This window comes from Pseudochaenichthys georgianus, chromosome 24 (assembly GCF_902827115.2).
Source record: "Pseudochaenichthys georgianus chromosome 24, fPseGeo1.2, whole genome shotgun sequence".
Classification (NCBI taxonomy): domain Eukaryota; kingdom Metazoa; phylum Chordata; class Actinopteri; order Perciformes; family Channichthyidae; genus Pseudochaenichthys; species Pseudochaenichthys georgianus.
In genome coordinates this window covers 20,074,037-20,097,264 of record NC_047526.1, presented here as the reverse complement: position 1 = coordinate 20,097,264, position 23,228 = coordinate 20,074,037, and the positions used below count along the sequence as shown (strand labels likewise).

At 41.4% G+C, this 23,228-nt stretch overlaps 3 protein-coding genes across 3 annotated transcripts in view; 2 read left to right on the top strand and 1 right to left on the bottom strand.

The window, feature by feature from the left end:
- The window catches only part of ppp1r14c (protein phosphatase 1, regulatory (inhibitor) subunit 14C), a 37,026-nt gene extending 32,418 nt beyond the window's left edge, over positions 1–4,608 (bottom strand). Inside the window, exon 1 of the mRNA XM_034076640.2 lies at positions 4,260–4,608. Coding sequence (XP_033932531.1) covers positions 4,260–4,493 — 234 coding nt within the window. The 5' untranslated portion in view covers positions 4,494–4,608. The remainder of the gene's footprint in view (positions 1–4,259) is intronic.
- iyd (iodotyrosine deiodinase) lies at positions 1,043–8,544 on the top strand. The gene is given in 7 exon segments (XM_034076637.2): positions 1,043–1,088; positions 5,912–6,115; positions 6,961–7,015; positions 7,017–7,156; positions 7,285–7,444; positions 7,671–7,827; positions 7,993–8,544. Coding segments are annotated over 6 exon segments (894 nt in total). The 5' UTR covers positions 1,043–1,088; positions 5,912–5,916; the 3' UTR covers positions 8,176–8,544.
- Positions 8,545–9,681: 1,137 nt separating this feature from the next.
- sec63 (SEC63 homolog, protein translocation regulator) lies at positions 9,682–22,200 on the top strand. The gene is made up of 20 exons (XM_034075689.2): positions 9,682–9,991; positions 10,919–11,018; positions 12,358–12,472; positions 12,704–12,816; positions 12,933–12,994; positions 13,520–13,578; positions 13,700–13,750; positions 13,853–13,961; positions 14,107–14,201; positions 14,314–14,446; positions 15,089–15,181; positions 15,410–15,555; positions 15,644–15,791; positions 15,982–16,064; positions 16,213–16,284; positions 16,519–16,671; positions 16,761–16,991; positions 17,804–18,004; positions 19,245–19,349; positions 19,764–22,200. The coding sequence occupies exons 1-20, from the start codon at positions 9,868–9,870 to the stop codon at positions 19,899–19,901; spliced, it is 2,331 nt and encodes a 776-aa protein (XP_033931580.1). The 5' UTR covers positions 9,682–9,867; the 3' UTR covers positions 19,902–22,200.
- Positions 22,201–23,228: the final 1,028 nt, after the last annotated feature.

The following is a 23,228-nucleotide window of genomic DNA, read 5'->3' as shown; positions in this document are numbered from 1 at the left end:
CCGTGGTGTCGGCAGTGAGGGAAAAAACAAGCTAGCAACGGGTGTGTTGCTAACTTGAAAATCAAAACCTTACCTTAATTCCAGAGGAAGAACGGCGGGGTTGATTATTTATAATACTAACTGGTGTGTTAGTACTATAGTCTTCTTGCGAAGCAGAAAGAGTAGCCGGCTAACGCCCGTCGACCGAAGTTAGCTTTAGTCTGTGGACTGTTTAGCTAGCCCGGCTACCATTAGAGATGTGCTCTGAAGCGAGAAGAGGTGTTTTGAATGACGCATGCGTCGTGGCGCAGGCTACTTATAGGGGGTGATTTCCCCTGATGTTGACGTCAAGATCACCAGCCAATCAGGATTGGCGTAATGAGATTGATGCTTCTGTTTGCTCCGCGATGAGGCGCATCCCATAGTGAGACATCGAACGGAGTGTTATGAATGAGAACTATAATGCCAAGCATGGTCCAGCTTCTTAAAAATGAGGCTTTGCTACTTTTATTCATCTTATGTGATAATAAACCAAAGATCTGGGGATTTGTACAGTTGGTTCCCTAGGCTCAATTACACTATAGTCAAGTTTAACTTTTTTGTAAATTTTGATTAGAGAAAACTAAATTAATTTATAGTCAATGAACTCCATAAGGAATTTGCCCTAATCAAGATAGACTGATCCAGTGCCATTGTATATGATTACAGTAGCAAAATTGCAATTTAATTATGCAAAAGTGTTGCTGATTGTCTATATTGTAATTTGTGGACAGACGTGCCGTATGAGTTGGAGGGAGAAAACGCTGCAGCACCTTCTTTATAGTTTAATGTAACGTGAGCAATGGCTTTGTCAGACAACAGAGCAGAATAGGAAAAGGAAAAAATAAGATGCTGCTGGTCTCCACTGTATTAAGTGCTGCATTGGGAGCAATGAGGGTCCTTGGCTTTTCTCGGTCACCCCCTCCCCTCTGTCCTTTGAACAGCCAAATAAACAAGGCAACATATCCCAGGAGAGCCGAGGGGATCCATCTCTGACAGAACTCACCTTCTGTTATCCCATCGCACAGGGAGAGGAGGAAGGAGCCCGAGGCCCAGGGCGAATTTAAACGGTAGGTTAGAAAAACACATAAATAAATTGTAATAAAAGACAATGAGCTACAGAAAAAGGGAAAAACACAGTTGGGATAAACAATTGATGATTTTTTGAGTAAATGTCTTGTTTGCTTCAAGGTTTAATTAACATTAATGGTAATGTGCTAATCAGCTTTCTTGCACAGATGTTGATGAGATTGATCATGACTGTGTGCCAAATAAGCTATTATAGGAAAGGGCTATCTTAGCTTAGCATAAAGACTGTTAACATGGGTAAAAAGCTAGCTTGGCTCTAGCTCAGCACTTTAGTCTGTGTATTAAGTACACAAACAATACACTCTGTTAATTTGTGAACTTAGAAGTGCTAGTAGGCAGATTTTGTTACCTTAAGAAATGCTAGCATTTAGCTCTTTGACGTTTTTTATGCTAAGCTAACTCTCCACAAGAATTTCGATTTTGTGTGAAAATACCATGGATCTTTCCTTATGTGGGTTTATCAACCTACAGTACAAGTAGATTTTGTACAAGATGAATTGGCAACACATATTCTCACCTTGCTATTATTGAAACCTGAATCCAATTTAATCTGAGTTAACCCTTCCTGCAATCTATTACCTTCAGCATCAGCACCCCCCCCCCCCCTCTACACACACACACACTCCTTGATGCTCTCGAGTATCAAGTTTTCTTATGAAACCGATACAGAGTCTGACCTTTAAGCTAGACCAGCGTCGCCAAATCAGCAGTAGGCCTATCTCCCTCTCTCTGTCCAGCACACTCAACACAACAAATGTGTCCATCTTAGGTCTGAACATAGAGGTGTTAACAGACATGGAGGGAGTGTGACTTCCTGTTTACAGTCATGTGATCAAACATAATCTGTAGCGCAGTAAAGTCCACCTGCTCAAACACTGCCATCATGTTTCTATTCCTAGGCGAACAGATGAAACTAAGCCTTAACAATGCACCACAGTGACAACATGTCAAAGTAATGATGTACTGGTTTCATTACCTTCTCTCCTCTGAAATGATGCCAGCCTTCATGTCTTTCTACCACCAGTCAACACTGCGCTTATTGCAGCACGATATCAGACTGGCTACAACGCCACAGAGCCAGGGGATTATTATGTGATATTATCCCATTTGCTGTGTGAAAGACATAATATGAGGAGGTGTCACGCTGCTGGGAATATCTAGTTTAATCTAGATTGAAGACAAGGAAAAAGGCACATCTGCAGACAAGAAAGTGGAGTCTTTTTCATCAGTAATAATACAATGGTGGCATCCAGAAATCAAAAGAGACTGACTGCAACACTGAAAGAACATTGTGATTTGCTGTAGTGTTTTGACTATTTTCCTAGATATGCATTTGCATTAAACAAATCACAGTCTCTGAAGAGAAAGGCAAATGTTGATTGAAGCCTACTCTTAAATGCGCGCTAGGCCGGTGCTCCCCAGCCCTCTTCATCCAAACATCAAATCATTTAGTCGATCCGCACGGGAGGAGCTTCATAGGACTCGTAGATCAAGCGCACCTGCTGACAGCAGACTGACACCCAGCCAAGAGCTCATCTGGCTTTGAAATGTAAACCAGTCCACACTCAGAGGGGCTATGCAGCTCTTTAACTTAAGTGAGAAACACAGCAGGACTGTAAAGAGAGGAGGAAGCTTTGCAAACAAGATGACAGTCGGAAAAATTAAAAATCCTGCTTAGGGGTATGGATCGCTTAAAAAACGATTATCTTTCGGTGATATTTATGTAAATGGTAGCAGTTTGCCGTTGCAGGACAGTCGTATGCCTACAGTATGGGGAGGAATTATGTGCATTTCATAAGTCAGTAGACAAACTCATGACAGACAATGATGCTTGGATGTTGATATTCAGTCTCCTGCTGTGATTTGTGCAGGTGTTTCCCTTCTGCACATGCGCACCAATACAATCAATCTTGGTAATGATGTGTAGCCACAGGCACACACACATCCCTTATGCTCCATATTTTAATATAACTCATCCCCACAGTGTAGTCTGACAGGTTCATGTGTGAAGGCATGTGTATTCACGCTCACACTGCCTGTTCCATCTCTGATTGGCTGCGTTCCGAGGTGACAGACTGACTGTATGTGTGCATATGTGTGTGTGCGGACCCTCTGTTGCGAGGAAGGGGGTCAGAGCCAGAGGAGGTGATTGGCTGGTGAGGAGAGTCACAGCATCAGCACATCCTTAACCCACTGCCCTTCTTTCCCTCTCCTCCAGTCCGTACCCTTCCCCCCAACTTGACTCCGGCAGCATCCTGTAGGGCACACACGCATGCACTTACACACCACCACCTATAGAATCTCTTTATTTCTGCTCCCCCATCTCTCTTTTGCTCACTAACCACACACACAAATCCCTGCCCTCCCCCTTTAAATGTTAAAGAATGCCACTTGTGAATGCAGAATAATGGGGCTGTCAATATCGTCTGGCGACAGATCATCCCTCGAAAGGTGAAGAGGGTTTGAAAGGTCAGAAATGCGACTGAGGAATTAATTTCCACACATAAAGCTTCAGTTAAAAGGGAACTGGAACACTATCATGTCCTCATTTTGCTCTCAAGGAGTATCACATTCAGGATTTAAAAAAAAATACAATTATTTCAAAACGCATTTTCTAATCATACACCTTGAATATTATACATAATCCAAAAACCCAAAGATCTCTCTCTCTCTCTCTCTCTCTCTCTCACCGACAGAGAGGATAAGAGAGGAGACAATGCGATGTGTCAAAGTCACAGTGTAAAGAGGCATCATTATTACACCAGACAGCTTTTGTGTCGCTTTGATGCCCCTTGCTATTCTCGCTTCTGCCACAAAAATCCAGCAGGTATCGGTGCTGAGGACAAAGAGACACCAATAAACCCAAATACACAGTCTGTTTAATGGAGGATGTTGGGGTTCGCTATAAAACGGGTGCATTTGTTGATGCCTTTGCAAAGACAGACACAATCACATGAGCAGCAAAGCAACTATCAATGTCACTCAATGCATACAGTAAAGTGAGTCCTAATTAGATAACATATAGGTTTAAGCCATCTAATTGATAAAGCATTTCTGCAGATTTTTTTTCACCTGTCTCCCTAAAATATCCGTATGTTTTTGAAGGTGTCGCCCACAAACCGTGTGTGATTTAATATTTAGGCTCCTCTCACCTCGCAGTCATACAACTCGCTGAGCTGCTCGATGATCCACTCTTCCAGGACGAGTCTTTTCCGCAGCTCTTTCCTGTCGTACTTGACCGTCACTTTGCCCTGTCTCCTCTGCACCGGGTCGTCTCCGGTGATGGGGCCGGTGCCCACGCAGCCAACTGCGGGTGCACCTTGGAAGAAGACGCGGCTGCCGACGGTGGGCAGTGGGGCGCTAGTCTCGGTGCTGGCGGCCGACATTGCGAGATGTTAGGGGGTTAGTGTTTTAGGAAAATGTTGCGAGTGAGTGGAGACTGAGAGATGCACAGCAGACAGGAGAGTGGTGAGGAGTTTTTAAACAGCTGCTATTTAAAGCGCAGCGCCGGAGACAGCCGAGGAGGCGGAGCGAACACTGAAAGAAATTAACATCCGAGGATGTAAATGGTGTGAACATTGAAATCAAGGTTTCCATGAAAAAAAAAAAGGAAGCCTTTGCAAATGCCTATTTTCCAAATACAAATGATGTCATTTTCAAGTTATAAAACATCTTAAGACGTGACCATCCCACTATTGCTAAATTGGTGTAAAGGGAAGTGCTGCTAGTTTTTGACAGCTGAAATGAATCTGAAAGATATCATTATGCAGGTTCTGTGCTTGTTTTAGAAAGTGAAATATTTTTAATAGAATCATAAATGATATGTTAAGGTGGGTATTGTTGGGCAATGAGCCACCTAGATTCTCTTCAATGTGCTTGTCTGTGTAGTGCGCACTGGAGAGCGAGCCCATGCTGGAAAGCTTCAGTCTTTTATACATTCTAGCCAAGCTATTCTTTTGCTTTGTTTTATTATTCATTTGTTGAACCAACTCCATTACATTATTTATGTGTGTGTGTGATTTATGTATTTGTAAAAAGGCTAATACATAGGCTTTACCTGATTCTTGATCACCAGCATGTTTTCAAATGAGGTAATTATGAACCCAGTGAGTTCATCCTGGCAGAAATATTTGCCCCACCTGTTGGTCATTGTGAGCATTTTGTTTACCACATAGGCCTACTGTAAGTAATGAATGAAAATCATCAACATATTATGCTTGATCTTAGGGATTAAGTATATACACATGAACTGAATGCTGGTTACTTCACTGTATATATTGCAAAATATCGTGCTTGGGATAAGATGAAATGTGTTATTGCATTACATGTGCCCTTACTATGATGTAAAAATAATCTAAGTTTAAAGTCTATGCACACTTGCCTCTTATGTTTATGTCACACCAGTCAGAAGTAGAGCTGGTACATCTCTAGGATTGAGTAACTAAAAATTATAATTTAGAAAAATATAAATAACACACTTTTCTTCCCTGCCAATTGCAGCTTCGATTTTAAAACAGCCCTTTGAGAAAGCTACAAATGAAACAGTCAGGTATTACCTACCAACAGGAAGAGGTAAAATATTGACTTTGTAGCACGTGTACATTATTGAACACATACCTAGGGCTCTCATATGTTGGTTATGGTGCCATTTCTTGACATTAAAAACAGAAACAGCGGGTAACTGTGGGGCAGAGCTGCAACCTAAGAGCCAAATTCCTCACAAAGATAGCCCTGACTCCGCATTTTTTCATAACACTCAATCTGCACTCAGCCGAGTAACCGGGTCTTCTTCTGTACTCTAAAGCACTCATGGCTCTGCTGTCAGTCCTCACGCCTGTCCTGGCTGTGGTCCTGTGCCTGGTGATAGGCTTCATGCTGGTGAGGTCACGGGAGACAGAGACCACCTCGACCCCCCCTGGAAAAACTGAAGGGGCAAAAAAAGCAGACTTTAGACCGTGGGTGGACCAGGACTTGCAGGACGATACAGAAATCACAGCAAAAGAGGAAGGTAAGAGCTAATCAGAAACTTCTTTCCCACTTTCTAAAACTTTTTTAAGGGAAACAAAGTATATGTAGCCTAGGCAAGAACCCCAATCTCAACACCAGACATATTTCACATAATGTAAAAACCCCTTATCAATAAGTGAATGTCTTTGGTTTTAGACATAATCATTCACAGTTGGGTAAATCAGTAATAGTAAACGGCCTGCAGCCTAGGGACATAATAATGTAAGGAAAGGTCATCTTTATTGTCCCCAGAGGGCAACAAGCCACCACAAAGGTAGAACAAGTACAAGGTAGTTACTACTACCTGTACCAGCTGCACATCTAAATAATGAACACATAATGCATCAATATGTTATCCAATGTTTTCTGATGTGGGCCATTCTAAGTGCTTTTACATTTTTGTTCATTTAATTATTTTTGATAATGTATTTCTTTAGTAAACGTTATGCTTAAATGCAACATTTCTAAAGATGTTTTTGATCAATCCTAATGAAAGTGCCCTCTGCAGTAGGCAACATGAACTGAAACTGACTCTTGTAGTCAAGCATGTAATTATGAGGTACTTAAAGGTATCAGTGCACTTGACCCAACTTTGGCTAAAACAGAGAGCAACGTGTTACCTGATATACGGGCAACGTGTTAGTCTGTTGCATACAGTTTCATCAACATATTATATGTGCGTGATAACATAATGTCATCTGGGTTTTAAATCTAATCATTTTGTTTTGCATCATTGAATATAACTTTACATAATGATCCAAGAACAAGCTGTATTGCAATAACAATTTAGCATTTTGTATATAGGATAGTGCTCACTGGTCCTGCTTTTGTCTGTCATCCTGTTAGAGCATGGCGATTGGGCGGACAGCCACGAGGAGGAAGACCTTCTACATGTACCCTACTCCACCACGTTACCCCGAGGAGACGATGCTGCAGAGATCCAAGGATGTGTACACTCTGATGAACCAGCGGAGGTCTGTCCGATTCATCAGCCCTGAGCCAGTCCCACGAGAAGTCATCGATAATGTCATCCTTACTGCAGGCATGTGAAGACAAATGGACCACTTTTCATATGCTCTAAACCAAAATACAAAAAACGTAAACATTGATCTAGTGGGGGATGTGGCTATTTAATTATTTCCTATCAACTTGCCTCCTTCATCTGGACAGGTACGGCCCCTAGTGGAGCGCACACAGAGCCCTGGACGTTTGTCGTGGTGTCAGACCCCGACACAAAGCACCAGATCAGACAGATAGTAGAAGAAGAGGAGGAGGTCAACTACCGTCAGAGGATGGGGGACAAGTGGGTCAATGATTTGGCCAAATTAAAGTGAGCACCCACACCACCCTCCCTCATTAATATTTGCTTATTTGTTCTAGAAAAAGTCAATTTAACTGCACGTACAATGATTCATCCCTATCCCCTTATCCCAAATGTCAGCCTGACTTACACTATGTCTATCTTTCATTATGGACTAATGTACTGTTAAGTCTTCCTACAACTTCCAATCTCTCACATGTCTAACCCATTTTTCAAAACGTCCTTCCTCTTGCAGGACAAACTGGATTAAGGATTACCTGGATGTTGCTCCATATCTAGTCCTTGTATTCAAACAGACCTATGGGATTCTACCAAATGACAAGAAAAGGACACATTACTACAATGAAATCAGTGTCTCCATTTCCTGTGGAACCCTGTTAGCTGCCTTACAGGTAAAGAATAACACCGCCCATTGAAATATACATCAGCCGATAACTGTTTTATTTCTCATTAATGCCATTTAAACAAGGGTATGCATGCGCTTTAGGATAAACTGCTACTTGACATGTATGGTAACGTGGCTGAATGTCTGCTCTCTCTGTCCATTTGCTAATCAGAACGTGGGTCTCGTCACCGTCACATCGACGCCTCTAAACTGCGGCCCCCAGCTCAGGATCCTCCTCAAACGGCCGGCCAATGAGAAGCTGTTGATGTTACTTCCTGTAGGTTATCCTGCGTCTGACGCCACAGTGCCTGACTTGAAACGCAAGCCTCTGGATGATGTTATGGTGCACATATAACAGAATCAGTCTGTAAAGAAAATACACATTTGTTTATCATCATCTTTGACCCATCTGAAAAATCATCAAAAACATATACCTAATGTAATTAGAAATGTTTTAATTGATCAGTCTAAAACTAAAGCTTAACAATAAACATACAGTATATATGGAAGGAACAGAAAAAAGTGTCCTTGCAACCATGCGTTTTGTGTAAGTCATCAGATACACAAAGCAACATCGGATGACAATCTTCACTTTAACACAAATCCTTGATTGACAAGTGTAGTTTAATAGGCTATTACTTTTATTTTGAATAAAGATAACCCTACTGTTTATATCCTTTTTGTATGTTTATGTCCAGCCAATCCTGTTGAGTTAAAATAAAAATAATAAACATTCCACAAAGCTAGTTTTCCTTTCTTTTGTTTTATCATTATGACATATTTTACAATATTTGTTTACTCTTAATCTAAATCATATAAACACACTATTATGGTTTACAGAAAAAGATAAATCAATCCTGTACATTATTATATGGGATAACATTTTACTGTGATTTAATGGCCACTGGTACAAATGTTAAATCAGTCAAACAAGCCCAAGGTCAACCTCGCGCTTTCCAGCGCTGCTGCCAAAATAATACACAATCTGTGTTCAGTTGTTTGCTCTGGGATTGCTTGTGTAAACTGTTTTTTTGCCACTACAATTAATATGACTATACTGTTGACAAATGCAATGTCCATAAGAAATACAAGAATAGTTTGAGATTGTTTATCTTATTATTATTCTTTTTTCTAGTCACATACATTTTTATAACAAAATAATGTATACATTTGCAGACGGTTGTAGGAACACATCTGGGGGACTTCTCAAACTGAGTTTTTACCTCTTTACATGAAAAAGAAAATGGAGCATGTGCAAGAGTTGCAGAGCCTGGCCATGTAATCTTTTACGAAGTAACCGAGTACATTTTGTTTTTTTAAACATCAAACTCATCGAAAATAAGTACTTAGATCTTTTACTTTATTAAGAACCAGGGTGTAGGAACACTCTGTTACAAGTAAAAGTCCTGAAATCACAATGTTTCTCAAGTAAAAGTAAGTACTCATTATGCAATCATATATTATATGTTTTTGGTTACGAAGTGAAACTTATACTAATTGTGAATTTAATCCAGGTATATCTAAAGTATTTTTTAAGTCTTGCTCCTATTGTTTATCATCTATCTACTGTATATTTGCAAATTAACTAAATGTATTAAATAAATGTAGTGGACTAAAAGTACAATATTTAGCCTACCTCTGAATTGTAGTGGAGTAGAATAGTAGCATATAATTCAAATACTCACGTAAAGTACAAGTACCTCAAAATTGTACTTAAGTACAGTACTTGAGTAAATATTAACTTAGTTACTTTTCAACACTGTCTTACTGCTTCAATCGAGTTAAAAAAGCCCCATCACACTCAGCTCCTCTGTTCTTCTTCCGTCGCCACCGCTGGGGGTCAGTAGCGATCAGGAGCAGCGCTGGATACCCACGAAGAAGAAGGAAGGCCACATTGCGCAGGCGTACACCACGTACACCGATGATCAGAGCTGTCTCGGCTGAATGCTAGCTGGCTAGCTAACGGTCTGTCAACTCGCACACATTTGGCTAGAAGTGGGAGAATCGCAGCGGTGGAGAAGAAGGGCGACCCAAGCGCCGCTACGAAATGGCCGGGCAACAGTTCCAGTACGATGACAGCGGCAACACGTTTTTTTATTTCCTCACGTCCTTCGTCGGACTTATTGTGATCCCAGCCACATATTACCTCTGGCCCCGGGATCAGAATGCTGGTAAGGCCCGATGTCTGCCTCAGTGCTAACTCAATAACCACAGCTAGTGTAAAGTGTCCTGGTAGATTCAGCTCGTCTTGTTTGTGTTAATGCTCACCAGTGTGCAGCCTGTTAATCTGGTTAGCTTCCTACTAAATGCAGCGGCTATACGAGATAACCACACGTTAGTTTAACTTGTGAATGTAGGCTAGCAGACGTCTCTAAGATGATGTCCACGTCTCTTTTACTGCTCGTAGTTAAGTACAGGTCAGTTAGCACAGATATCGCACCAGCTTCAAGTATTACAAAGCCATTGGTTATATATCTGCCTTAACGTCACATTTATAGTCTGTTTAACCATACTCCGATAGTAAATTAAGCTAAACTGGCTGGTTAAGCAACACCTTCAACACCAAAGCCTTGTGTTGAAGGTGCCTTGCCTTTGTGGCTTTATTCACCTTATCCTGATATATCCTTATAGCAGTATAGCTGTTATCTATTTGTCAACAATACACCATATCTAACAAGGTTTGGGTAAACATATGCCATCAAACTTTACTCCGCTGGATTAATGGGGATTATTTAATGACAATTTAGATTGGAGTTTAATAGGTTGTAAACAGTTATTTTATTGTTGTTGAATTAAATATTGTATTGCAAGTTAGGAATCCCCTGTCAACACCATTGCATTAACAATATCGAAAAGATACACCCACATTTAAACTTAATTCAAGCTGAAAAAAGGAAACAAATGCATCCCCCTCCTCTAAAAACATATCCACAATGATTTTAAATCCCAATGAAAATATCTCCCAACCCTCTTTAAATCATTACCATAAAGCACGTGTATTTCCTCCCTAACTAATGTGGCATTATCAGTAATCATTGTGACTGTTTTGATAGTATTAATGTGTCCGTAACCTCTGTCTCTGTCCATCGTTTTTCCAGAACAACTGCGTCTGAAGAGCCTGAGGAAGGTCCATGGAAGGTGTCTGTGGTACCGGCTGCGGCTGATGAAGTCGCAGCAGAGCATCGTCCCAACACTAAAGTGAGTCCAAACATCTTGGTTTGTAGTTTTCATGGTGTAAATAGACAAGCTGTGGGTGATTTAAATCCAGAGAGGCCTCGACTCACTTCAATTAAGCCCAAAATCAGATTTTACTTTAAATATTTCACTTATTTAGCCTAATGCAGCTTCAGCATCATACAAATTCCTCACTGTTGAAATATGATTGGCCTAAACATGCTCAGCAGTGTAATAACAGGCTTGTTTCCTTGATTGGTCCGCTCCCTTTCTCTTTGTACATTTCGCATCCCTCCTGTTGTCTGGGTGTGACTTGCTGTTTGCCTTGAGTAACATCAGCCATCCTTCCTTTACTAAGACTGTTCCAGACAGCTCTCTGGATCACTTGGTGTGTGTTTCAAGCTGGACACTGTCATGTGACAATGAGGCAAAAGCCACACTGTCCAAAGAATACATCTTTTGTGTGGAAGTACTTGTATTTGGTCATTTTGGGCACTTTTTATTCACGTGTAAACCTCTTGGTGACGCGTGCTGTCGGTGTAAACATCGAATTGCACTGTTTAGCATTTCTCTTAACATGACGCTGTTTTTCTAAGTGTTGTTTATTCCTTCGGCGTGTGTGGGTTAATAAAAGATTGGGTGTTCAAGTACGTTTCAGCGTCTCACGCTGCCTATCTTCTCTCACTCCTCGCCTCCTCCGTCACTGTTTCTGTCTGAGTGTCTCGTCTTTGTTCCGTCTCCTTTGTTTTCATGCATCCACTTTCCACTCCGGTTCTGTCAATACACCTCCTATATTCTGTTATTACTCTCAAAATTCATGACTTGTTTTTTAGCATGACTGCATTTCTGACGTAATCTGGTGGAAGCATCTTTTTCATCAGCCATTTATTCTCAAAATGCCACTATCCATTTCCTCTTTGCAACTGTATCAAAACAATGGTGTTTATTATAGGAATCCATCGTATATTTATTTCTGGTTGAGCCAGCCAGACAACTCAGGCTGGTGAGTGGTTGTCATGGCAACAGATGCTGCAGAGCAGGCCATGGGGTTTTGCTATTGTCATGGAAACAAGTTCAACTTCCATGCATAAATACCAAACAACAACAATGTCAGAACCTGCCCTGCCCTTCTGACTCCATGCATAGACCAAGCTTTCTGTTTTTCATATTCCCAAATGTCCGTCGCTCTAACAGCTGGAAGCTAGTTTGCATTGCAAATTGCATCTGCCCAATATCTCTACTCCAAACAGTTCTAAAAATTAGATGACGCAATGTGAAGTGGCTTTTAAAAGAAGGGACGGGCCTGATGTTGTCTAACACTTGTGTGTGACATTTTTTCCTTGCTTGTGTGTGACATTTTCAGGAAAGCAGCTTTGTTATTTGGCTGGGCTGTGTTCCTGCTGCTAGCATACAAAGTGTCCAAGCTGGACAGAGAGTACCAGGAGTATAACCCATATGAAGTCCTCAACTTGGACCCGGTAAATACGCACAAAACACAACGTCTCTTGTTTTCTGTGGGTCCTCTGAAGTCCGTTAAGACTCTTTTTATGTTGTGGGACAAAGATAACTTTTCTAAGATGAAACGCAAGACAAAAATAACCATCTTTCAGGACTTCTGAGAATCCACAGTGTAGTTTTCCTTTGACTTGTATCTGTTTTTACACTTCATGTGCGGTAAGGAGCTGCTGTAATTATATTTCTGTCTCCAGGGTGCATCGCTATCAGAAATCAAGAAGCAATACCGTGTGCTATCACTCAAGTTCCATCCTGACAAAGGCGGTGATGAGTCCACATTCATGAGGATTGCTAAAGCCTATGCTGCGTAAGTGTCTCGATGTTGTAAGCCAGACAGCAGCTACATAATCAATTAGCAGATTAATGAATAATGAAAGCCCAGAAGTGTAAGGTGATTGATTCCTTTTACTCTTCATTCCACAGTCTGACAAACGAACAGTCACGACAGAACTGGGAAACATACGGTAACCCGGATGGGCCGGGAGGTGAGTGAAACTACCTTTTTTTTAATTTTCACACATCTGCATTTTAAAGTGTTGCCACACCTTTTTGATCAATGCGAGTGAGTCTGACTCGCTTAGTCATGAATGTGACAAACAATGGAAGATTCATCGATACATGAAAGCCCGTTAATTCCAGGGAGAAATACCATGAAGATATGTCTCAGTCTTATACACTGACTTCTACTGTGGGCGTTTCGGGACCCCCTTGAAAACGAGATGGTGCATCTCAAGGGGTTTATCCGAATGAATAAAAATGTCTATATATAATGCATTTTCACTCACTGGCCTCCAAAAGTAACATGTGTGCATGTTGTTCAATGGCATCTAAAATGGATTATAAGGTTTCGAATGTAGTAATTGAAATTGAATAGTAATTTTTCACAACGTCAATATAGGAAATAATCATTTTGTGATATTCCAACTTTGTCCATGATGCTGAATTGGCCACACGGCACAGCTCTTGATTTTTACCATTTTGATCAATGTTTCTTATGTCTCCCTTTCTAGCCACCAGTTTTGGTATTGCCCTGCCCGCCTGGATTGTTGACCAGAAGAACTCAATGCTGGTATATATTAATGTCAAATGGAGTAACAATTTGCAAACCTACCTTTTTTATTTGCTTTAAATGTGTTGTACTATACTAGCAACAATAAAACGAGTGTGTTACATCCTGCTTTCTTCTCTAGGTGCTGCTTGTATATGGACTAGCCTTTATGGTCATCCTTCCTGTTGTTGTGGTAAGTCCTCATCAGCATTAGATTGTAAAAAAACCAGTTGCCTTCTCTTTTTCCTCTACCCTGACTTTCTAACCTTCTTACCTTTTCCCTTCCACATCTCAGGGCACATGGTGGTACCGCTCCATCAGATACAGCGGAGACCAGATCCTCATCAACACCACGCAGCTCTTCATGCATTTCATGTACAAGACACCCAACATGAACATGAAGCGTGAGTTCCCCGTCTTCTTATAACAAGACTTTGAAGCGTTAGGTCCAATGATTAAGTCAAACAAGCTTTACTTCCACCTAACAAAACAGACATTCTGAAGTTCTTTTGATGTGTTTTTTAAACTTATTTCGTTTTTCACTCTCAGGGTTAGCCATGGTGTTGACCGCAGCGTTTGAGTTTGACCCCCGCAGTAACAAAGACGCCACCATACGACCAACAGACAACATCGAAGTTCCACAGGTACTAAAAAACCGTACTTGAGTCTGCCTGTGTGAGAATGACTATTTTGAATCTGTGTGTAAAGAATTCAAAAGAAAACACTTGTAAACAACCTCTCCTGTGTGTCTTTTAGTTGATCCGTGAGTTGGGAAACATCAACGTGAAGAAGAAGGAGCCTCCATTCTGCTATCCTTACAGTTTGAAGGCCAGGGTCTTAGTGCTGGCTCACCTGGCACGCATGGACGTCTCAGAGGAGCTGGATGAAGGTAGGACACCAGAAAAGAAAACTTGTAGAAAATGGCTAAATGTCATTATTTACATGTTATGTTGTAAAAGCTACTCTTAGCCTGCTGATAAATTCAATAAAGTGTATTCAAAGATTTGTAAAAACAGGCGTGCCACACTGTTGTATTTCACATGGTTATATAAGAACACAATGAGTTAGCATATATAGCTCACATCTCCAAAAGAAGTGGTCAGTAACTTGTTCTTTAGAGCTTAGAAAATGGGAAGTTAAACAGCGAGACAGCAAGTCACGGGATTGCAACATAAATACACAACCATACCCTGTTTGTATGCTTCCACTCTTACACAGAGATAAGGTCAGATACTCAACTAGGACAAGCTGTTTAGAGTAGTTCTCTGTTTGTGAACAATACGAATCTTGGCAAGCTGTGATGTTTTGGAGACATCTGAGTTGGATCTGCACGAGTTAATAAGCTGCGTAACACGTGAACACGCATCCAAGACTCTAATGCGTGGTATCCAGACAGTGGAGAGGTTTTAATGACATTTTGAAGGACGATATTCAACCATTATCTGCGTATTTATTTCCCAAGTAATAAGATAAAAATATAAGGAAGGCCGGGACCACGTTATTTAGAACATTGTGTGTGTTCCGATTCCAGATCAGAGGTTCGTGGTGAGGAAGAGTCCCGCTCTTCTCCAGGAGATGATCAACGTGGGCTGTCAGCTTACCATGATGGCCAACAGCAGAGGAGGTACACACACACACACACACACACACACACACACACACACACACACACACACACACACACACACACACACACACACACACACACACACACACACACACACACACACACACACACACACACACACACACACACACACACACCAAGTCCAATTTACTGGGAGCAAGACCTCTCACTTTGAATCAGCCTCTCACAGGTCTCCACCAACATCATTGTGCCCGTTTCTCCCAGGTTTCCATGCTCCTCGACTGGTTACCATAGAGAACTGTATGAAGCTGACCCAGATGATAGTGCAGGGTCTGCAGGAGTCAAAGTCACCGCTGCTGCAGCTGCCCCACTTTGAGGAGGAGCACCTCCGCTACTGCGTCTCTAAGAAGGTAACTGCCCGCCCGGTGTCTGTACATGCACACAACAAGTCAAAACATGCAGAAAGGTGTTATTGATCATTTCCCCTCTCCTCTGCAGTATAAAGTCCGGAGCCTCCAGGACCTGGTGAGCTTAAAGGACTCCGACAGACGCAACATGCTGCGCTTCCTCGGGGAGGAGAAGTACGATGAGGTCTTTGCTGTGCTGGGCAGCTTCCCTCACATCACCATGGATACCAAACTGCAGGGTCAGTCCTGATATACACACATCTTAACACGCATTGTTTGTCCACCAGCTGACCTGTGACCCGTCTGCACCACAAAATGCGGTAGCTCCATCTTAGTCTTTGTCCCTTTTTAGATGTATCTACCTTACTTAAGCATGATTGTTGTCATGGTCAGGTCGTCTAGTTGAATGTTGCATTTGTTTCTTTGCAGTCCTTGATGACGAAGACAGCAATAACATCACAGCAGGCTCCATCGTCACAGTCACTGTCACCTTAACCAGAAAACGGATGTCGGTAAGGATTGATTTTCCAAAATAAGGGGGGAATCAAATGGATTCCTAATTATGCCGCTTTGGAAATTCACTTCCACTGACGACCAGTAGAGTGTGCTGTTGTCTGTATGCGTTGTTAAAAAAGCTAAATGTGTGTTCTGTTTTTGTAGGAGGTGTTTGAAAAGGAGCAGGACTCATCAACACCCTGTCTAACAGAGGAGGCTGCCACGGCAGAGGAAGCAGTAAGACACACACACACACACACACACACACACAGACACACACACGCAGAGAAACTAAAAGAAATAGTAGAAACAAAGCCACAAAAAGCTTTGTACTCCATCACACCCCTCCCCCGCTCTAACTGAAGATTGCAATAAATATCATTGCTGCACAGATTTAGCCATGATTAAAAGCTCTAGTGCAAGAAATAATGTGCGGTTTACCTAACTTTAATTTGTCTTTGTGTCGTACAGGGAGACGTGAGTAAAACCAAAACAAAAGTGTGGCAGAACAAGAATAAAGGGGCTAAGAAGACAGCCAAGTCCAAGAAGAAAAAATTAACCAAGAAGAAGGCCACTCCAGCGCCTGCTAAAACCAAGCAGGCCAATGGCACCGTGGCAGGAAATGTATGTATCCAATCACAGCTGCTCGTTGATCATCAATCGCATCCCTTACATCATACATTATTTTTGTGTTTTTGCCAATGTTGTCACAGGAGGTGGTCACAGCCACAGCAGCAGCAGCAGCAGCAACAGCAACAGTAACAGCAGCAACAGCGACAACAACGACAACGGCGGTGGTTAAGGAGGAAGAGGACGAGGTCTCGGACAAGGGCAGCGAATCAGAAGAGGGCGAAGCCAACAAGGACTCTCCCAGCGAGAGGGACGAAGACAGCGACAAGCAGAGCGACACGGAGGTGGACGAGATGGCTGGAGACGATGAAGAGGTCAGAACACTTTAAATGAGGACTAATGGCAGTGTGCCATTGAGCAATATCTCATTTTATTGTGAGTTTCAGTCTAAGGCTGCACGATTTGTCAAAAATGACATTGCACAGATATTAGGGCTGCTCAATTCATCGTATTTTAATCGCAATTACGATTATGGCTTGCAACGATTCCGAAAACAACGTAATCGAAATAAAACGATTAGTCTTTTATTATTATTACTATTTTTTTTTTTTATTTATTGGTCTTTCAGTTGAATCATACTTACAGTTCAGGGTAATCAACTGTTAAAAACATACTGTTCACTTTTTTTTTTCTCCAATAAATTGATGTTTTCAAAGTAAATGGATAATCGTTTTTAATAATCGTGATATCAATTGTTGACCCAAATAATCGAGATTATGATTTTTGCCATAATCGAGCAGCCCTACCTGATATTGCAAGTGCAGTATGATTCGGTACATTAGACAGAATGACCATTTATGAAACCTTATTCCCATTATCACACATTTTATTTAGGAGGATCTGTTCCAAACAGTTTTAAAGACCAGGAATTCTCAGCAGCTCCACAATACCTTATTCAGAATGTTACTTTGCCATAACTAAATATCGCGCTTACTGTTATTTCTGTTAACTCCATATTGAGATTTCCATCAAATGTTGATTCATTTTGAAGCCTTTTTAACAAATTCCACACCTGGGAGCACGAAAAATCCTCACTCTGTGTTCCATATTGTCCTGATTTAACGTCATCAATGAATGCAGAGGCTTGTACCTGTACCCAGCCTAACCCTCCACTCTCCCCCCTCAGGAGTGGGAGGCGTTGCAGCAGAGCATCCAGCGGCGGGAGCGGGCCCTGCTGGAGACCAAGTCAAAGGTGACGCACCCCGTCTACAGCATCTACTTCGCCGAGGAGAAGCATGAGTGGTGGTGGCTGTACATCGCAGACCGCCGGGACCAGACCCTCGTCTCCATGCCCTACCACGTCTGCACGCTAAAAGACACAGAGGAGGTGAGCATGTGTTTTCTTATGGAACAATGGCCAAATAAATGTATGAGTTTAGATACAACCCAGGAGGCAATCATATGCTTCTACTTTATTGTAAAGAATATTTTTGATTTATGTTTTAGTTTAAAAATGGCATTCATTTAGTGGTGTCCATTACAACCCAAGGTGACATTTTCAAATGACTTGTGTTTTCCCAACAAATTGACCTTAAACAAAATATATGAAATAATAAATGTAACATTTAAGAAACTGAAACGAGCAACAGTTTCTGTGCACCGTAGCCCCTCACAAATCCTGTTGCCAGGCAACCCGTTACACTTGTCATTATATCCATCGAGGGTTAGTTGCTTATATATGTGTGTGTGGTTATGTTGCACCTCTGAACCTGGTGTTATCCAGGAGTGACAGCGAGGTTTTATGAGGCCCACGTAAAGTCTGAAGGAATGTAACGGCCAGAGGTGACCCGCCCATGCTTAACACTTCACCATCAATTACTCTGTCACTTTAACAGTTCCGCCTGTTTGTGTTGTGAGGCCGCTAAAACGCTGCGTGATTTGACGGACATGTTTTTAAAAAAGGGGTCGGGAGATTTTCCTTCATCAAAAGAGTAAATTGCCGCTGTGTTCACGTCTCATTCTCGGCTGAATAATAATGAGCCTTACCGTGCTGATAATTATACGTTTGCCATATGTAATTGCTCAGCAGGGCGTTGAATGCTAATATTTACCGGGGGACCCTTTCAGCATGTTGTGTCAATATAGCCCAGGATCACACATCAAGGGTCTTTAAAATCTTTACAGCATATGACATCCTCCATCTTTAAAATGATTCATTTGTGGTAACCTACCTTTTATCAGATTGTCTTTTTTAATTAAAAAAGGCCAACCTTTTAAAATCCTGAAACAGTCACTTTATTTGATTACGTGGCGGTTATTTTATTTTGATATATACAGGAACATTGTAGAATTGCCACATGCTGCTCTGTAAAACAATGTTAAATACACCATATGCAGTTATATGACTGATCCTGTGTGTGTGTGTGTGTGTGTGTGTGTGTGTGTGTGTGTGTGTGTGTGTGTGTGTGTGTGTGTGTGTGTGTGTGTGTGTGTGTGTGTGTGTGTGTGTGTGTGTGTGTGTGTGTGTGTGTGTGTGTGTGTGTGTGTGTGTGTGTGTGTGTGTGTGTGTGTGTGTGTGTGTGTGTGTGTGTGTGTGTGTGTGTGTGTGTGTGTGTGTTGTTCCTCAGGTGGAGCTGAAGTTTCCAGCACCCTCCAAAACAGGCAACTACCAATACTCTGTGATACTTCGCTCTGATTCCTACCTGGGACTGGACCAGATCAAACCACTCAAGGTGTGTGTGTGTCCTCCCTCCCAATTCTTCTTCTTCTGCACAGCACCGGCCCGGTATTCCCAATGGCCAGTCCGCCCCTGATTAGTGCTTAACAATTTGCTGTCCGATACCAACATTGGATTTCCCCACTTGAGTCCATGTGGTGCTAATAATGATTTGAAATAAAGGAGTTTTTCATATTTACAGCTTAATAAGTTTGTAAAAAGCAAGTGTTAAGACGAACTACCAGGCATCAATGTAGCTTATTGTCACTCAAGGTCTTATAGCACCCTAAGATGTGGAAAAAGAACACGGCTCTATCATGGTTGATAGGAGATTAGGTGTTCCTCTGCAAAATGACCAAACGTAGGAGATATAATCTGTGTTTTGAGGTGAAATGTAGGTATTCTAACGGGTATTCTTGTATTCCCCCAGCTGGAGGTCCACGAGGCCAAGGCCATGCTGGACAACCACCCGCAGTGGGACATCCCCGACACAGAGGAGGAGGACGAGGAGCAAGAGGACAGCGACGGCATCGAGGAGAGTGAAGACGACGACGAGGACAACGACTGAATGTGGATACACGCACACACAGCCCCCCCAAACCCCACCACCACCCGACCCTCTCCCCATGGACTGACCACCCCAACCCACTCCCGACGCCACAGCAGCACTCAAGAGCAGAGAAGCAGAAGCTGTGCCCGCCACAAACACACACTGAACACACACTGGGGACAGTTTATACACACAGAGCCCTTCTTCTTCTTCTTCTTCTTCCCCTCCATGTTATCTTTACATAGACTGTGGCCCCGCCCCTCCATTGCCCCCCTTTTTCTACTGAGACTTGTTCGTTCAGTTTCCGTTGCTAACGGAAGAGAATTCTGTGAATACTTGCCCAGGCCCTGATGTGTGTGCATGTGAGAGTGTGAGTGGATGATGTGTGTTTGTAACCTTGTATGTGTTTGTACAGGTATGGAAGATTGACACACTGTGGACTGGAGGACCTATTATCTGGGCTCTTTTCTCCAAGGGGGGAGAGGGGGATGTATAACAGCTAATTCAGTTTTGCAAAATTAACAAAAACACATGACCTCCGAATGGAAATCATGGCATTGCTCTTTTTCCTAATTTTAAAGAAATCACTCGGCACCAATGGTTTCAACACCAATGATACTTTCTACTGTACACTTAAAAACTGCAGTGTGAGCTTTAGATTGCTTCGGAACACATCCGAGGCAAACATTGGGACGTTTCTGCTCCTTTCAGCGCATGGGAGCACAGTAATGTCTCGTCAGGTTTAGTTTTTTTCATTTACTTTTCTTTGTCACACCAGCCAGTCACTTATATGTACTTGTACTCACTGTATGTTTAAGGAGATGTACACAGTTGGACACTGATCTCCAGTCGGTTCCGTTAATGATGCCTGTTCTGCCCCTGTAATCCAGGTCAAACTGTGTTCGTTGAAAATAGGTGGATCTTGAAATTAATTGACCTCAAAACTTGCAGTGTTAACATTTCTTTGAATTATTGAGTACTCTTCTCGTCCATATACTACATACAAATGTGAGTTTTCAGTCTTTCTAAGGGGCTCAGATACTGATATATATATATATATAGATCTAAATACTTGTGGCTTTTCGGAGAAGTTCCTTTCTCTTCATCCTTTTTTTTTTTTTTTCTCTTTACAATTGTAGCACATTCCAGTGTATACTCATTGTCCAAAAAGGCCTTATGAATACAACTGAAATACCACAACATAGTAGTTCTTGGGTGCTATGCACCATTGGTTCTTGGGAGAGCAGAAAAAAAAGTTTGTTTTGTAACAGTGTTTTTCTTTAGTTTCCGTATAGAGATAGCCTCTTCATAGAAACCTATAGTTCCTCAGTCTTGGAATACATATCACTGAGTAAAGTTGTGTCTGCTGAAAGAGGATTAGCAATCGTACGTGACCCGCTTTGTGTTAAAGGGATTGGAGTATGGGGTCCCTGACAGCACTCATGATCTGAAAAGTGTCTCGAGCTAAAACCTGTTGAAAGTAATTTTTTGTGTAAGACAGATGATCTTCTGTTCAGCACCTTTTCCTTTTAGTCATTAAAGCTCAACAATGTCTGTTTTTTAATTACCACCATTTTTTCAAATGATAAGTGTTTTTCCCCCACAACATTGAAAAGGCATTTTGTTTTTCCGTCTGGGGGAGTACAGAGCAGTTCTGGCTAACCAAGAGACTCTTTTTTCATTTAAAAGTTCACTTAAGCTTTAGTGACAACAAATATAAAACATTGTCTCGTTTCGTTCCAATCTAACTTTGGTTTTTACATCTGTTAGACTCATGAGTGCAAAAAAGAAAAATCAGAGCTTCCTTGTGTGGCTCTGGGCTCACTGTATGTCGACGACTTGACAGTGTTTAAAAGAAATGTATAATCTTTCACCATAAATATCCACATTTTCTTCTATTGTATAGTGTGTCATGTTCGTGTGGGAGAGTTAAAGATATGACTATTTGTGGGCACGCTCTCCCAACACCACATACACAATCTCACGTGCGCACTATCCCCTCCCATAATTGCGTTCATAACAGGGTTATGCTAACAGGCAAAATTGTACTCTTGAGTATTTATCGCGCTGCAATAGAATGTAGCATCAGTGATTTACGCTGTGTGGGGAGAACAAAATCTGCAGTGAGGTTAAATACGACACCATCTCTCCCATGACGCAAGATGTTCAGGCGACTGGCCGGCAGGCCGCCTCAGTTTGGACAAATTACCCAATGACTATCTATCTGCCACTTTTGTTTACAAAGGAACTGTCATTGTAAATGGAAAAGTATATTATTTGTATTTAAAATCATTTCAAATAAAAAACTTTTAAATGACATTGTGTCAATATTTTCCCCATCTACTCTTGGAAGCTTGTTTTGGAGATGTATTTCAGTGGGTACTGCTACCCAATGTCGTGGCCCTGTCATGTAGAGGTACCCTGACAAACTCTAGTCTTAGCATATCATTATTTTTCAACAGGGAATTCCCTGTCTGAAAGTTTGATTTCACCATCATAATTAGGCTAATCTTCCTCTTGGATACCTAATGCCGTTCCAAAGGAAGCTTAATCTATGCAAAGTGCTATGCTAATTGATTAAAACAGGTCAGTTAGCATATCTGTAACATCCAGCTATACCATAACAAGGGGTTCAATTGCTTGTACGCTCATATATTGCAGTTTCAACGTCGTTTTGCATGCGTGGGTGGCGCGCTTGGGTGAATCAGATTGGATGAGAAAAATGGCTGAAGGCACTGGTCCATGGGGCAGAAGCAAGGGTACGAGGTTTCTATGTATGATGTACATTTAAACATGGTTTTGTTGCTGTACATTATTTTACAAACTGCAGGCTGCATAACATAACTTTAAAACACACATTTTTCTGTAGATATAATTATTGGTGTATCAGTCTGTTCATCCCTTTAATGTAGAAGCTTGTAAAGATGGAACTCATCTTAATAACTCATATAAATGGTTTCTTTACTTACTTTTGATTATATTATATTATTCTGAATTCGGACGTTTTAGATAATATGGTGCAGTGATAAGTACAATATAGTAAGATAAGAAGGCTCAAATACTAGAAAATCTCAAATAGTTGTGCAAAGTTAACGTTTACTTAAACACTTCAGTACTTAGTTAATTAGTTAATGTAGCCTACTTAACATAACAGAAATTCAATTTAAACATTTCATATCAGTTTTTTAAACTTTAGTCATAAATCTGAAAGCAGAAGTAACTCAATACTATAACTATTTACTAAAAACGACTTCTATATTTTGTTTACATCACAATAAATGTAATCTTGAAAAGTATAGAACAGTTTTGTATCATCATTGAATCATTTCAATGATTAAGAATGTA